Source organism: Pagrus pagrus (assembly GCF_965226575.1).
Source record: "Pagrus pagrus genome assembly, chromosome: 20".
NCBI classification, from domain to species: Eukaryota; Metazoa; Chordata; class Actinopteri; order Spariformes; family Sparidae; genus Pagrus; species Pagrus pagrus.
In genome coordinates, this window is record NC_140207.1 from 18164544 (window position 1) to 18179773 (window position 15230).

General features: G+C 41.8%; 1 protein-coding gene across 4 annotated transcripts in view; it reads right to left on the minus strand.

Annotated features, from left to right (window-relative positions):
- Positions 1 to 15230, minus strand: part of ntng1a (netrin g1a) — a 290034-nt gene that overhangs the window by 18974 nt on the left and 255830 nt on the right. For all 4 annotated transcript variants that reach the window (XM_084339810.1, XM_084339811.1, XM_084339809.1 and 1 more), the window contains 2 exons: positions 13912 to 14084; positions 797 to 823 (listed from right to left, as the gene is read on the minus strand). In XM_084339810.1, the coding sequence (XP_084195936.1) occupies positions 797 to 823; positions 13912 to 14084 (200 nt within the window). The remainder of the gene's footprint in view (positions 1 to 796; positions 824 to 13911; positions 14085 to 15230) is intronic.

Here is a 15230-nt window from a genome sequence, read left to right on the forward strand (position 1 = left end):
TACAGTATAAACAACTTCAATCAACACTGTCTTCTTGATAATTCAAAAGGGTCAATTGATCATTAGAGCCAGTTTATCAAATCTTACATGTCTCTTTAACCCTCTGCCCGTCTAGTAAGTCCAGGATCAGACCAGGAGGGGGCGGTTTGATAGTCAATCTGCTGTCCCCAGGATACTACTGAACAGGGCAGCAGGAAGAAAGATTAAGGAGGATTGAGCCAGGCGTGTGAATGCACTTTGACTAGTTCAATACAGTCCTATAGTTCCTGCATCACACAGCCTTCCAGGCAGCGGTAACTTGAGACATGGCACCTCTCTTCTTCTTCCTCCCCCCCCCTGAGGGGCTACTGGTTGACGAAGATAATACCAGCTGAGGTGCTTGCGGCTCATATTAAAATGACCTCCTGTGACTTTATACTGCCAGAGAGGTCTTGGCACTTTAATAAAGTCTAGATGCCATTTATTTATAATGCATGGGAGAGCGAAAAAGAGGAAGAAAAAAACAAATGACATTCTGCATGCAGAGCCAGGCAAGTGTTATCTGGTTGAGTTAAGTCTGAGTAAAGTAAATTAATATGCTCACATCATGACAATATACCCCCCGGCTATTGCTTATCTGTCTTCACCAACCAAAAACAGGTCAGTCAACAGTTGTTGAGTGATCAGTTGTAGGAAGACTGGAATCAGAAATGAACACTTGGCACTAAGTTGAAGGTTGTATGGTGAAGGGTGGCACAACAATAGGCAAAGCAAAGCATCAAGCATTCATATAGTTCCTTTGTAACTGTTTACTTACTAACTGGACCAATGTTATTGGGAATACCTGCAAGAGAGAAAGAGAAAACATTTAGATTGCAGCATTAAAATAACTTCAAGCCGTCAATGGCAACATTTCTCCTTGAGACAAGAAAGTATATTGTTAGTCCTGCCATCCTCCCTCACAGTTGATTGAGTTCGCACCCCGGCACTCATGATTCATCTTGATGAGCTGCATTCAGTTAAAATAACATAGTCTGAGAATGTGGTATCTAAAACAGCAGCTTTCTGCTTTCATCCCCCTGTTGTTGGTACATTAGTGCCAGAAAAGGTCATTGCTGCCCTCTCCCAAAACACCAGAAAATGTCCCAACGACACAAACATGACAGTCAGAGGCTCAAATATTTTGAATATTTCAGAGTTTAAAAAGTTGCATACTGCTCTAGGATGCGTCTCAGCACATCAGTCTGTCAGATATGTGCTGCCGTAGATGCATAAGGCTCATGCACACAGACACACAATCACACAGACATCATATCAAAAGGCATCATAGATGGCAAACTCTGCCTCTGACGCCAAAGGAGGACATGTCTTATCCTACTGCCTGCCTGTCCATCCCTACATCACGCATTCCCTTGTGCCAGACAGCCACTGAGCAGATAATACAGTCTGTCTCATCCCCATGGTGACCAGATCTCCCCCACACCAGGACATCGCCAGACTGTGGATCTGAGGAGATTGAGACATCCATAGGCTTCTTGCGCTGATCATTTCGCCACCTGAACCAACCATCGACATCTCGTTTCGGGTATTAATTAGGACTGTGAATGTGAATGACGCATTGAGACGCGTTTGAGACACCATGAAGCGCAGACAATGTTAGACCAAAGGTACGTGAACACACTGGCTGTGTATTTTCGGTCGGTATCTGTTTTCAGAGGAATTTGCTCTTGGGACATCGATGCCAACTCCACTTTTTCTCATCATCCGTTTGAACAGAGGCCCACCCTCCCTTTCGCTGTACCCCCTGCCCTCAATAAGGCAGTCTGCCCACAAAAACAAACAACCCCCTCGCCGTGGGGAGGGGAAGCATGCTGGGCAATCGGAGAAAAGAGCCCACATAAGCTAGAGAGGAAGAAATGAAATAAAAACGGTGCTTTCTTGCTCACATCTCTCCCGTCATCCGCTCACCACCACACCTACGGCTGAGGAGGCGAGGAGGCATCTGTGCAGGATTTTTGGTGGGTGCCTTTCGTCTAATGGAACCGTCACAAAATATCTCCAAGTACTCAGGAGAAACATGAGGATTTCCTGAGTGTGCGCATGTGTTTGTGTACATGGACTTTGATCAAACTCCTGTCATTCAATCACTCTTCCTCTGATCTCTGCCTGCAAACTGTATTTAGGAGCCAAACCTGTGACCTGTCTGAGAGCTGTGCAGGAGTGCAGGGGGCTATGTGGGCATATGGAGGCGGAGTGTAATGGATGTCAAACCTCAAGGGGGTGGGCAGATGCTAACCAGGAGACAGGAAGGACAAGGGCAAGGACAATAGGAATCACAATCACCTTATTCACAAAGTACAGTTTGATTTGGCAGCATTGGCTCTGAGTGTCACAATGCATACTGATACAGAGCAGAGAACACTGTACTGTAGAAACTAAATATCACTCTATTTGTATTTGACTGTTAAGGGTCTGAATAGGAAAATGGGATAAAAGATAATGCCTGATGAGGTGTCAATTATCATACCGTGGTCACTTGCCAAAGAAAAAAAAAGATCATTAATTTTTGTTTTCATGCATTATATCATAAAAAACAGTGTATTTGGCAGGCCATTGTAACATTTTACATTTTTTTTTTTTATCTGTCCAAGAGAACGCAGCATCCGTGCTCAATGACCTAGCAGACAATCTGCCATCACTCTTTCCCTCCCGTCGAGTGTCAATCACACATGGTTTGCAGAAAGAGAGATGCTCTCGTACTTGTATTTATATCTGGTTGTTGTTGTTGTTGTTGATGTCGTTCGGCGCACATTGCTTTTAATCAACAATAAACTTCCTCCAACTAAAGCGGTTGTATGCAGTTGACAAGTAAATATAATGTGATAGTATGTTCAATAACAAGACTGCCTAGCTAGCCAGCCACGTCATTGTCCCCAAATCAATGTCAAGATTTTCACAAACAAACGACAGACCATTTGTAGTGAGCTGAAAAGCAGTTGAAAATGTCAAATGATTGCTTGATACCAGTGAGTTACTACTTGAGCAGTTCCATAGGTTTCTATATATCAGAAAACAATTGACACTCTGCAACCAATTTGAATCGAGTATTCACCCAGACTATGGTGTAATATTAGTTGGAATACAGCTGCCTGTGGCTGATTTTGATATTGGTAATCTGACATTTTTTGTCAAGTATTGTAACCAAAGCAGGTATCTTATGCCAAAACATGATCTTTGTCTAACCTTAACCAAGTAGTTTTTGTGCCTAAACCCAACACAGTGTTGTCACAACATTAAATAAAAAATTGAACCTTTACAAATGTAAAATTGCAACAAAGAAATAAAAGTTTCAACTTCTTTTTTCCGTTGTTTTACAGAAGCAGTCAGCTGAAACAGTGAAAAGTCAGCAGAAGACAACATTTTTAACTGACTTATTGGACTAAAATCAGCTTTGGTTAGCTGGCTACACTTGATGCTGCTTGAAGCCTGGTTAAACCTCTGTCTAAATTTAAGGACCAACTGTTTCCAGATTTAATTGTCAGTGTTGAATCTGCACTTTTATTTTTTCTAAACTGCATAATGTGCTGTGCAAGAACAGAAAGTGCAGCAACAGTTACTAACAGAGACAAGGCTCAGCAAACGGTGAATTATGTATAAACGTAATATGCAATTTCTACAGTAAAACTGGTAACGCATCAGCCTGCTTGACAACATCAGATATTAACGCCATTTCCACATAGTCACTCATGTAGGCGACTGCAAATTCTCTTACAGTATGTATACACTGCCAAGTCAAACATGCATAAGGCTATACAAGGTCCCTCAGTTAGTCACAGACAAAGTCGAAAAATGTGCGACTGCAAGTGTTTTAGCTCTGAAACTGAACTGTAAAAAGAAGAAAAAAACACAGTAACGCAGAGCTAAAAAGGCCCTGGCAGAGTGAAGTAGCTGACAGAGCAGTAATACAGGCGTTATCTACATCTAGTGTGGAAGATTAGCAGGGGACCCACTGCATTAACTGGAGAGGAGTATAAATATAAAACCAGAGAGAAAAAGAGAGGCAGAGAGAGAGGGAGGTGACTTGTTCGTGTTATTGTGGTGGAGACTTCCATTAGTATACATCTCCAAACTGAGAGTTCACAGTTTGAGAGGATAGAATATTCTTATCAAAAGCGTCTATACAGAGACAGTACTGCACTATACCAACTGTGCATGACCACTGTTTGTCTTCAGCTAAATGTCAAAGACACATCGGCAAAAGACCCTTTTTGATTTGTCAAAGCAGCAAAAGCAAAGGTGAAATTCATGACAGTAGAGCCACTGTTAACGTTATTGGTCACGCCTGTGCATTTCCTACTCTGACAAGTCAAAATGTCTGTACTGTACGGATGTACTGGAAGGGTGTGCACTAGTGTTGAACTCATTACACCACTGACAGAAAGGGGATGTTATGAATGAGGCATTTTACACAGTATTTGCTGCATAAAAATGATTTATATGATACGTTAATCTACTCCCTCTATTTATGATGCATTACACTTTCTAAAGAAGTGAAGACATTAACGTAAAGGTCCTTTAACATGTTTTATCCAAGTTAAGTGAGTTGTCAAAATGACTTCTCATTTGACGAATGATCCTTTGTCCGAGTGTCTAATTCATGGCCAAATAACCTTTTCTTCCAGGTCATGATTTTGAACACCAATGGCCTGTCGGGGCAATTATTTGCTGCTTTATGAACAACCTGTGGGGTTCGAGCAGATGTCCAGGATCCCATGTCGGGTCATTCGATTAATTCACAATCACAGTCATTTCCAATCCCCTTCACCTGCCTGGCCCCGCCATTACGGGGCACGGCTGCAATCTAATTTTCTCCTATCGCACAGGATGAGCATTAGGAGCTGCTTATGTTGACGGCGTGCTCCATTGATTTTTATGAGTTGTGCAGGGATCGTGGTTGCAAGCCGCTGCCTGGCGAACATGATCTCGGAGGCGTGTGTGCGTTTTGCCGAACATGAACACATGCGACACACAAATGTGGCCATTAAAATACAGTAGAGAGCCTCAGTCATTTGGGGCATCAACTGACTATAATACATTTCACAGAGCAGTGTGGTTACAAGTCCCAGCGCTTGATGTTCATCCTGCACTGATTCAGCTCCAGTTATGTTGTTATCCATCTCAGGCCATCGCTGCGACCTTTGCGAATGGATTATCAGAAAGCAATAATAAATGTTCTCTCATGGATCTATGGGCTTTAAATCTTTGGCACACAAACACACTCATCTGTCAAAAAGAGGACATCAAATTTGCCATATGGTTCTACTGTCAAGAGCGCATTTAGTTATTGGAGTGAAAGTAGGATTGTGTGTGTTTGTTAGTGTGTGTCTGTGTGTGACTACTGGTGTCATTACATTGTTTCTGTCAGTATCCATTCTGCTTTGACCTTCGATGTGTCTCACCTGTTTACCTTGGCGCTACCTGGACTGCTCTGGAAAGGAGCTTATCTGCTGCATTTCCACCGCAGGCAAAGTTGGTAATTACTTTCCCTGGCTGCCATCATTCTATAGCAATCCATCATTATCTGGAGCTCTTTGGCTATATACGTAGAGCCCAGTGATGGTGACAGGCATCACTAACTGGTTAGTAGCGGAAAGGCTGCCAAAACACAAGCGCACGGCATGCTGACTTGATTGAATTCCTCAGGAGCAAAATTACGGTTCGCCTTGCCGGAGTGCCCGGCTCGCTCCCTCGCCCGCTCTCAATGTGTAGATTTGAATTGAAGGTGGCAAGTCTAAAAGTGCCCAGGAGCCAAGTTGGAAGAAGCACAGTTTAAGATTTCAGGCAGGGGATGAGGTGTACGTTGGTGGTGGCATCAATGTGGGAAGGAGTAAAAAAAAAAAAAAATCTGGAGACGGAAGAAACAAATATTTGAAAGAAAGATTACCGTCACAGCTGCACAGAGCCGAGATGTGGAAAAGACAGAGTAAACAAGCCCGGTCTCTGGGGTGGTTGGGGGTGTTGTGGGGGAGAGAACGCGAGCATGAAACAAAACCAAGAGATGGTGCGAGAACAAGCGGAGGCAGAAGAAGAAGAAGAAGAAGAAGAAGAAAGGAAGAAGAAGAAGAAGAAAAAGGGGAAGACAAAAGTGGTGGGGTAAAAGGGCAGAAGGATCAACAGAATGAGAGGATGCAAAACAACAGGCGATAAGTTTTAAAGACAGAAAAAACAAAAGACAATGGAGCTAAAATGGAAATTCAAATAGCTGCGGAAAAAGAAATAAAGGCATAAATGAGTGGGTGCTGCATGTGAGAGAGAGAGAGGCAATGTGAAGCAATGTGCGCACAGCAAGTGTGTGTATGTGTGTGAATGCATAAACACATGGCGCTGTGAGCTGGTGAAAAACCCTCAACATTTTCCACAGAGCAATCTGTCGCGCAAGCTTCTAATCAGATTTAAAGAGCAATGACACTCAAATTAAATTATTTTTTATCAAGTGAGGGTTAGGTACAAAAGCTTTTTCTTTAAAAGCACTAAATCGTGGAAATTCTTAATGGAACACATGTATTGGCACGGGCGTAATGTGATTACATTAGTGCTTTATTAGAACTTCATTAGTAATGTGATTACACTAATGCATTAGTTAGTAATGTGCTACCAAGGGCTCATTAAACCATTTAATGACTATAATGAATATTTAAACAACAGCTTTTTAAAGGCAGTTCGCTATATGTTTGAGCAAACCACACAAATTCCATTCACATCAGTCGCTCTCGTTGACATAATATAGGGGACACATCACAGAGAGCCATATCCAGTAATAGCTGTTTGAGTTCACTCACAAAAGAATGAGATCCATTATATCAGTTCCTGTGGGATTTGGTCTTGCCATTAAAATACGTATAGAAACCTGCTTCCCCTGCACAAGAGGGGAGATTAATCAGAAAAAATCTCAATCTGGGTATATATACGTCGGTGCAAATGAGGCATCATGTGTATGTGTTGGTCACATTTCCATGATCAGCACCTCCCAGTTGGACTCAAGGACTAATAATAAGTCTGTAGCATCTGGTAGCTCCGCATTAATGTGCACTAATTAGAGGACAACAGCAGAAAAATGCAATTTCTACGTCATATAAAATAATATTCGTTGTTGCCGAGACTGTCACCTGCAATATGCTGGGCTTCTTTTCATTTTCATCTGGGACCATGAAATGCACGTTTTTCAGTCAGACTATGGAGGACTAATGTGGAGCTTCTCTCCAGGCACGGGATGAATCATTACAGTGAAATCCACTGCATGTTCACGCCTATTACTGCTCTGATCAAAGCAGATCCATAAACTTTAGCTGGCTTCAGCTAAATCTGAACAAGTGTCTCTTAATCCTGCCCTGACAAGGAAATCTATTCATTTCATCAGGCCACAGACAGAACAAATGAGGACTTAATCTCCAAAAAGTTTTTGAAACTGGGAGAAAATAACATTTGACTGAATACATCTGCAAAAACACTCTTTTCACTACTGGATGATGTGTTCAAGTATCTGGACCTATTTTCATCAAATTACCATTTAAAGTAAAGATTAGCACTTAAAAGCAGCCGATATGTAGTGTCAAAACATCACAGCACAATGAACCCAGACCAAAGGTTATGAACACCATGTACACCAGGATATTTTATTATTGTTCACTTCAGCCATCATTCAATGCAACACTTGAACATTTACAAGGCTGTCACCATGCAACAAGGTCACACTCCTCTTACATAACTTCACTGCTTATGTCACCATGTAAAGACAGGTCACTAGCTCCAACAATCAACTCTTTTTTTCATTTGTGCCTCTCTCTCTCTCTCTCTCTCTCTCTCTCTATACATACATACATACATACATATATATACATATATATATGCATATGTATAGGCGCAACTTTTCCAAAAACAACAAAATGGCTTCCCATTTTCCTCATAGTAGCAACTACCACATACACATTACAAAAATGTGAGTTTACTAATTTATTTAGACTATAATGGAGATGCGAAAGCATATAGAAATGGTGCCAAGCTGCCAGCCTGATCACATCACCAGTCAGGCTTCTTTTGCAGGAGATTTCATGTCCGGGGGCAGACAAAGCTACATATTGTAGGCGAGGTTTGTAAGGAACCAATAAAGCCAATGGTTTCATTATTCTATAGCCATTACATAGTGCAATCAATATTTACTTCATAATGATATGTTAAAGCAAGAAACTTGTGTTTTGTAAGTTTAAGATACAGTTACAGTAGGAGACAGTAAGTATAAGGACGGGAGGTGTGACTTCCCGGAAATCTGACAAGACTGCCAGACAACTTTTGTCAAGAGACTCCAGGAAGTCTCTGCACCTCGAACTAAAATAGTACAGCACATAATTCCACCTTTAAAATAAAACTGGTCCTATTAATACACATGAGAAATAATGTGTTAATTAGTGAGCTTCCGAGTTGCTGGTAGGCAGCAGGTTAGCTGTTCCCCCATTTCAGGTTTTTGTGTTGTGTTAAGCTAACCACCTGCATGTTGTAGCTTAACATTCAGCATTAAGGCAGTGTGTTCGTACAGAGGGCAAGAAAACAAATTTGCCTATTTCCCAGAGTCAAACTGTTCAAAGAGCAGCTTTTACTTAATTTCTTACATCAAGATGTTAAAATCCCATTTATATACATATATAGTACATGCCAGATTTCAATAAAATAGTTAATCATGCCATTTATGCAACTCATTTTGAATGCAAATTCAATCCAGATGCGTTTCGAACATATTTCAATTTAGAGGATTGTTGCTGTTGGCTAAGGTACATGTATGCACTCTATTTGCTTTTCATGATCTGTTCTGCTGAGTGACAATGAGTGTGTGTACACATTCGGTATGTGATTGTACAAATGTGTGTTTTAGTTTGATGGGTTAAAGCTACCTGAAACCTTAATTTGAGTATTCTTACGTCAAATTTTGACGACCTGCAATTCGGCTACGCTAATATCGTCTTTCAACACATCACATTCAGACACACACAGGATGCAAACAAATGAAATTTCTCCAAATCCATTTAAAGTGCATCTAAGCATTTTTTTTATCCCCTGATAAAACATTCAGGATACATTTTTAGTATTTGAAATCAACTTTTCAGAGGCCACCCATTACTGCCCCCCTCCACCGCAGGCTTCTATCTCCCTCAGTATCCTCAGCCCTACAGTGAAATGAACTGCCATGGTTAATTCTCGAACTGATCCCTCTCCTTCTGTCTCCACAGAGGGAGGAAGTGAGAATGAGTGAGGCTGAGAGACGGTTGAGGGGGGAAGGGGGGGCATAGATGGAGAGAGGGAAAGCGAGAGAGACACAGCCACCCCAGAAGGCTGAGTTAGCTGTGACAGAGAGTGATGCCCACTTCCCCTCCTTCTATCTTCACCATCCTTTTCTTTCATCATCACTTCTTAAATCCTGTTCTTCTTCCTCGTGCCATTGTGTGACACCCCCCCCACCACAGGATGATGATTCATCGATCCTGTTATCTCATCAGACGACTTGATGGGCATAGTAAAAAGAAATTAAATCTTAATTAAATTTTCATCTTTGACAAATTTGTCTCCAAAGAGCTGCCATATGCTCACTGGGTTCGGGGGGAAAACATTGAGAGGGAAGGAGACTTTTGGAATCGGCGTCGAATGGGCTTGAAAATTACAAAACAGCACAAGGTGCATTTTTCTGTCAGCCTTGTGCATTCGTTTTTCTATTCAGGAGGGATAGCCTTGGATTCCTACAGATCTTCCGCAGCGTTATTACATTATGGATTTTTTCCCCTCCAAGACAAAGTATAATAATGCACTTTATACTAAGACTGTTTTTCATCACTTGCAGGGCAAAGGCAGTGTGTGTGTGTCCTTGTGTGGTAGTTATGAAAGTGTGCGTGAATGCTTTGAGGATGGTGCGTGGAGGTCCGGATGAGCACCTGTGTGTGTGTGTCACCTTTTTTAATAATGTGCTGTCAATCTGAGCTCTGGGATCGGCCATTTCGCAAACCCTCCCTAAGTCTCATAACACAGATCCTCTGGGAGTGAGAATAAGTCATCAGCCGGTGGCCGAGAGTCCTCGAGCACAATTGAGAGAGGCAGAAATCACAGAGGATGCAATAAGGGGACAGGGCGGGATAAAACTTGGACTTTTAAATTAATGCCAGCGCACTCGAACTTAAAGCACTGCCGCTCATCACTCTGCTGGTTTTGTTGATGTGAGGCAGGCAAACTGGCCGCCAGGGATTCTGTGTCTGTGTCTGTCTTCATATGCCAATCAATTGCCAGAATAAATGTTGGTAATGTACGTTTCTGCAAACCACAGATATTCAAACTTTACATTTCCTTAGGCTGCAACTTTATGTTTCTTTAGGTTCAATTTTCACTTTGGTCTGATTTGATCTGGTTAGGTTTAGGCACAAAAAACACTTGGTTAGGGTTAGGAAAAGATCGTGTTTTGACTTAAACTCCCGGTTTTGTCTCCAAAAACTTGTCAAAAATATCTGTTTTTCGTCACCACTAACAGCTAGAAAAAAGGTCCTTAGATCTCCTTTAAAATACCCAGTAGTGTCACTTTCACAAATACTGGAACACAGTCTCATACTGCGGTCTCTGGCTCGGCAGCCTTCTCGCCTGTAACTCCACCACCATAACCTTGACTTCCTGATATGACAGTCAGGTCATCAATGCAACGTGAATGTGGTATGACACGTATTGTACAAAAGACAGCATGGTACAAAGGCCTATGACAGGTACAAATGTGAACATATCAGTGGTTTGCAGAAACGTTAACTGCCAACATTTTATCCTGGCGACCGGGCTGTAACATGATGAGTTTTTGTGTCAAACAAATGCTATACAAACTCACAAGTCTATCCATTTGCCTCTCAGTGGTCAGTTACAGTCATTGCATAAGTCTACATGAGGAATTGGACCCAGCCCCTCACTTCAGTGCCACTAAAGCAGAGTACGTAGGAGTACTGTGTGACACTGTGTCCTTGTTTTGTTCATGCCCCAGGAAGAGCAGCTGTTGCTTTTGTCTGCTGGGGATCCAAATAAATAATTAACAGCAAGAGTTTGGGTATATTTATTAGAGAGAACCTTTTTGAGAAAAGAGGAATTGAGATTATTATATCCAAGTTTTGCATTCCTCCGTTTAGCCAAGGCAAGTTTGTCTGTGTAGACCAATGTCGCAAACACCATCGTGAGCATTTTCATATTCTTATCCTAAATGTTACTTTTGAGGTTGATAATGTGCAGCAGTGCGACAAGTTTCAGCAAACCAAACCTATATCGCCTCATAAAGAGTCCACTCTCGGTACGAGTGGTTCTTGCATGAGGCCCACTGTTTCATCGGGCTAAACAGGCCTCAGCTCCAGAAGAAGACAATGAAAAATTCCTCACATGATGTGACGTCACCACAAGACATTAAACAAAAAGGAGCTGGCCCACTTTCTTCAGCTCAAGCAGCAGTAAATAATTGGTTCATCCTCACATTAGCATTGCAGCTGCAGCTGGTGAATATTATTTATCAACTCTAGTACATTAAGTGTATTGGTGTAAAGCAAAGCATATGTCCTCATATCAACAGGCACTTTAGAATAATAATAAAGATGTAAGACCATGCAGTCTGCTGCTAGTTATAATTATTATTATGGAATTTGGCTCCTATAAGTGCACATGGATGTGGAGTAGGTTTATTATAGGTTAATTATATTATAGTTTTCCCAATGATGACAATTGGGAATTTGCTACAATGTTAAATTACATTGGTACATGCCTTTGGTTCAGGGATGGATTTTTAAAATTGGACAAATGAAAGTATGACGTAGCCACAGGGCTATTCAATTACTTATTCAATTGGGCCAGATTTGAAAATCAGGAAGTGTAGATGGTCCAGATATTTCCAGCAGCCTATTAAAAACCTTATTTCAGCTTTTGTCTAATGACAAAATTCAAACAAATGCAACTGAATGGAGTAAAAAATGTGTGTCAGTATATGCTAACTGAGTACGTACATGGACATACAGTATACACTTTATACGTAGTTGCCGTTTGTCAGATTTATGTGTACTAGGCCACGATGAGGACCAATTAAACTGATGTACCCAATTATGCATATTCCACCTGAACCTCTGAAATCCCAAGGTATTTGTAGATTAACATTCTTATTATTTTTGAGGAATACGAAAAAGAAAGTGCCACAAAAATACACATATAATACTGCTCAGTAACTCATTGTGTGAAACAGTTCTCAGTTACTACACTAAATACAGGTAAAAAAAATAAATAAGGTAAAGTAAAGCAAACTGAAACCCTGACCCTGAACACTCAGTTTGTTCACATACAGATGAGAGAGCCTGCCTGGTCTTTTCAGCACCGTCTAGATGTCGTGGGTGTTTTGTAAAGGATAGGAAGACAGTAACGAAGAGTGAAGGCAGACGTAGGTGCATCTGGTGCTGTAACTGCTGCGTCCACTTGTTTTGACAGGAGGGTCAGGGAGGAGAACTCACTTCCTCACAGATATGCCTACTGTGTGTGCTTCATGTCAGTCCTGCCATTCAAGTTATCAAACATGCTTTATAATTTTGTTTATATAAGTGGAAAATCAAATCCACTTGTGAGAAAAAGCCAATGACATGAACAAAATGTGTTTTTATGTGGAAGTTTTAATTCATATGATTAAAAAAGCCCGTCAGTTGTGGAAATGTCCAGTTCTCATGTGACATTATTCTATTTTCACATGTTAAAATGTAAGTTCACAAGTGTACACACCCAATCACATGGAGAAAAGTGAATTTCACATGATTCCATGTTAAAAAGAAATTTTCACATGTGGAATTTTTTATTCATATGTGAAAAAAGCCAATCACTTTCTGTGAAAATGTCCAGTTCATGTGAATTTTTTTTTTTTTGTATATTTATATACTGGCTGTGCTTTTAAGGGGGGTTTGCAGAACTTCTGTGTTGTGCTGAAAGCCGGTCGTCAGTTTGTCAGTGGACTCCATTTGTGAAATAACAGTAGCTCCTGTTGCTCTCTGTTAGCAGAGCGGAGAGAGGCACTCAGAACATGCATAAAGTCACATCCCTTGGACTGTCGCAGACAATCAGACGCGAGTCCTTCACAAAGAAATCCACAGTCCAGCAGCATTAAACAACTACGACAAACCGTCCACAGGGTTGTATAGACAACCGAGAGAGACGGGGAGGTCTCACTTTTCACGTCGCGTTACAATCAGCTCACATATGGATAGTGATATGTTTCACTGTCAATGACTTCTGACCTGCCAACACTGTCCTCTCCGCTAATGCAGTTTACACATAATTAATGATTTTTGTAGATTGTTAGCTCACCTCTTTGCTCACCTCCCCTACTCAGTGTTTCTAATGTCAAAATACTTCTCTTCCTGCAGCCTTGTCAGAAATCAGAGTAGCGTGTCCGACATGCTTCAGAGTCACTCAGTTTTGTTAAATTACATCCAGGTCTTTGGACACATTTGACATGACAAACCTAATACACAAAAGTTGCTCTCCCCACTGTCTTTGCCTCTCTGTCTTTTATCTCTGTGAAACGTCTTTAATTGCTCCGCATTGCTTTGAAACTTCACTACTCAGTATCTCACTATTAACGTGGTGACTGTCAGAGCTCTGAGATGACACGCAGGATACTGCTAATTGGGATTCAACTTTCATCATTTGTCTGCATACATGCCTTTGTATTTTGATTCACACTTTGATGGGAAATCTCCATTAGTTTGTCCAGCGTTTGTGTTTTTGTCTGTAAGACCTTTACTAATATCTGCTCGTCCATGTAACCCATCCTTTTTAATTACTCACCGTGTTTGTGATGTGTGTGACTGTGTGTGTGTGTGTGTGTGTGTGTGTGTGTTTACTCACAGATATTAGCCGTGCCCTTGGGGATGGGCAGGTAGGAGCCAGCACTCCAAGCTCGCCCCAGGTAATTCTTCTTACAGCGGCCACAGTCAGGCCCAGTGGTGTTGTGTTCACACTCGCAGCTCAGCTTCTCTTTGTCATACACACAGCTGTTGGCGTGAAGGTTGCACTTGCACCTGTCAAAGAGGGTGAAGGGTGGTTGGGAGACGGGGGATGGCAGGGTGGAGTTGAAAGAGGACAATCACGTCAACATGAGTGAATTTTCCGGCGCTAAAAGAAAAAAAACAGACAGCTTTTATTTTGTTGGACAATGTGGCTGAAGGGCAGCGTGTCCTTGACTAGCGGTGGCTTTGGAACGCAGTCAGAACGGCTAAAACAGTTGCTTCTTCAACTTCAAGAGGAGCTAGTTCAAAGGAGGCAGGCTATTGCACGAACAAATCTGGCATCATTATTTCCTCCCTTTCCTTTCTCTCGCCCCCTCCTCCACTCGGGATGGTAGCTCAGTTTTAATTGTCCCACTGGAGGATGCATAATTGTGGTAAGGTCACAGTCGACGGGCGAGGAAAGATCAGGAGGGAGAGAGGGACAAAGAGGTGCGAGGGGAGGCTGAGGAAAACAAGCCAAGTTAAATTGCAGAACAAGCACTGAGAGAATAGAGGCATCGAGGCTTGGGGGCTCTGCGAGGCGACGAATAGCTTAGAGTTAGCCAGAGGGCGGCATGGAGCAACGGCACGGCTACGTTCGCCGTGACAAATTAATATGAGATGAGATCTCAGAAGCATATTTTCAGTTTGGAAAGAGGGAGTCCCTCAAGGTGCACTAAATCCTCACTCACATCCTGCTCACCAGAACCTTCATTTAACAATAAACTCAGCAAATCCATTTTCTGCTGCGGCTAGATGAGCATTGAGGGGATATCTACCTGTTAAATTAATTTATGATCCTCATGCAGCATAAAGTACTCGGAGGAATATAGAGAACTTTGAATTGCTTGAGCGCTTTTTGAAGAAGTTATAGAGAACAACATGCGTCTGCGAGGGTGTGATGAAGCTTTGTGGCGATGCATTGCAAGATTTGACAGTACATACAGCCCACAAACAGAAGATTAAATGTTCCTTTCTCTAAAGAAATCAACATTTCTAGATGTCTCGTCTTGTTTGTGCAGCAGCTCTCTGCCATTGTCATTTTGATCAAATCCAATCAAAGTTCTGATCCTTTTCACACAGTGTTTCCCATATTTTGTCCACCCCCTGACTATTTATTTTTGTTACCGCTAGCGAGTTTAGACAAGAACCAAGGTGGAATCACTCACTGCTTGACAT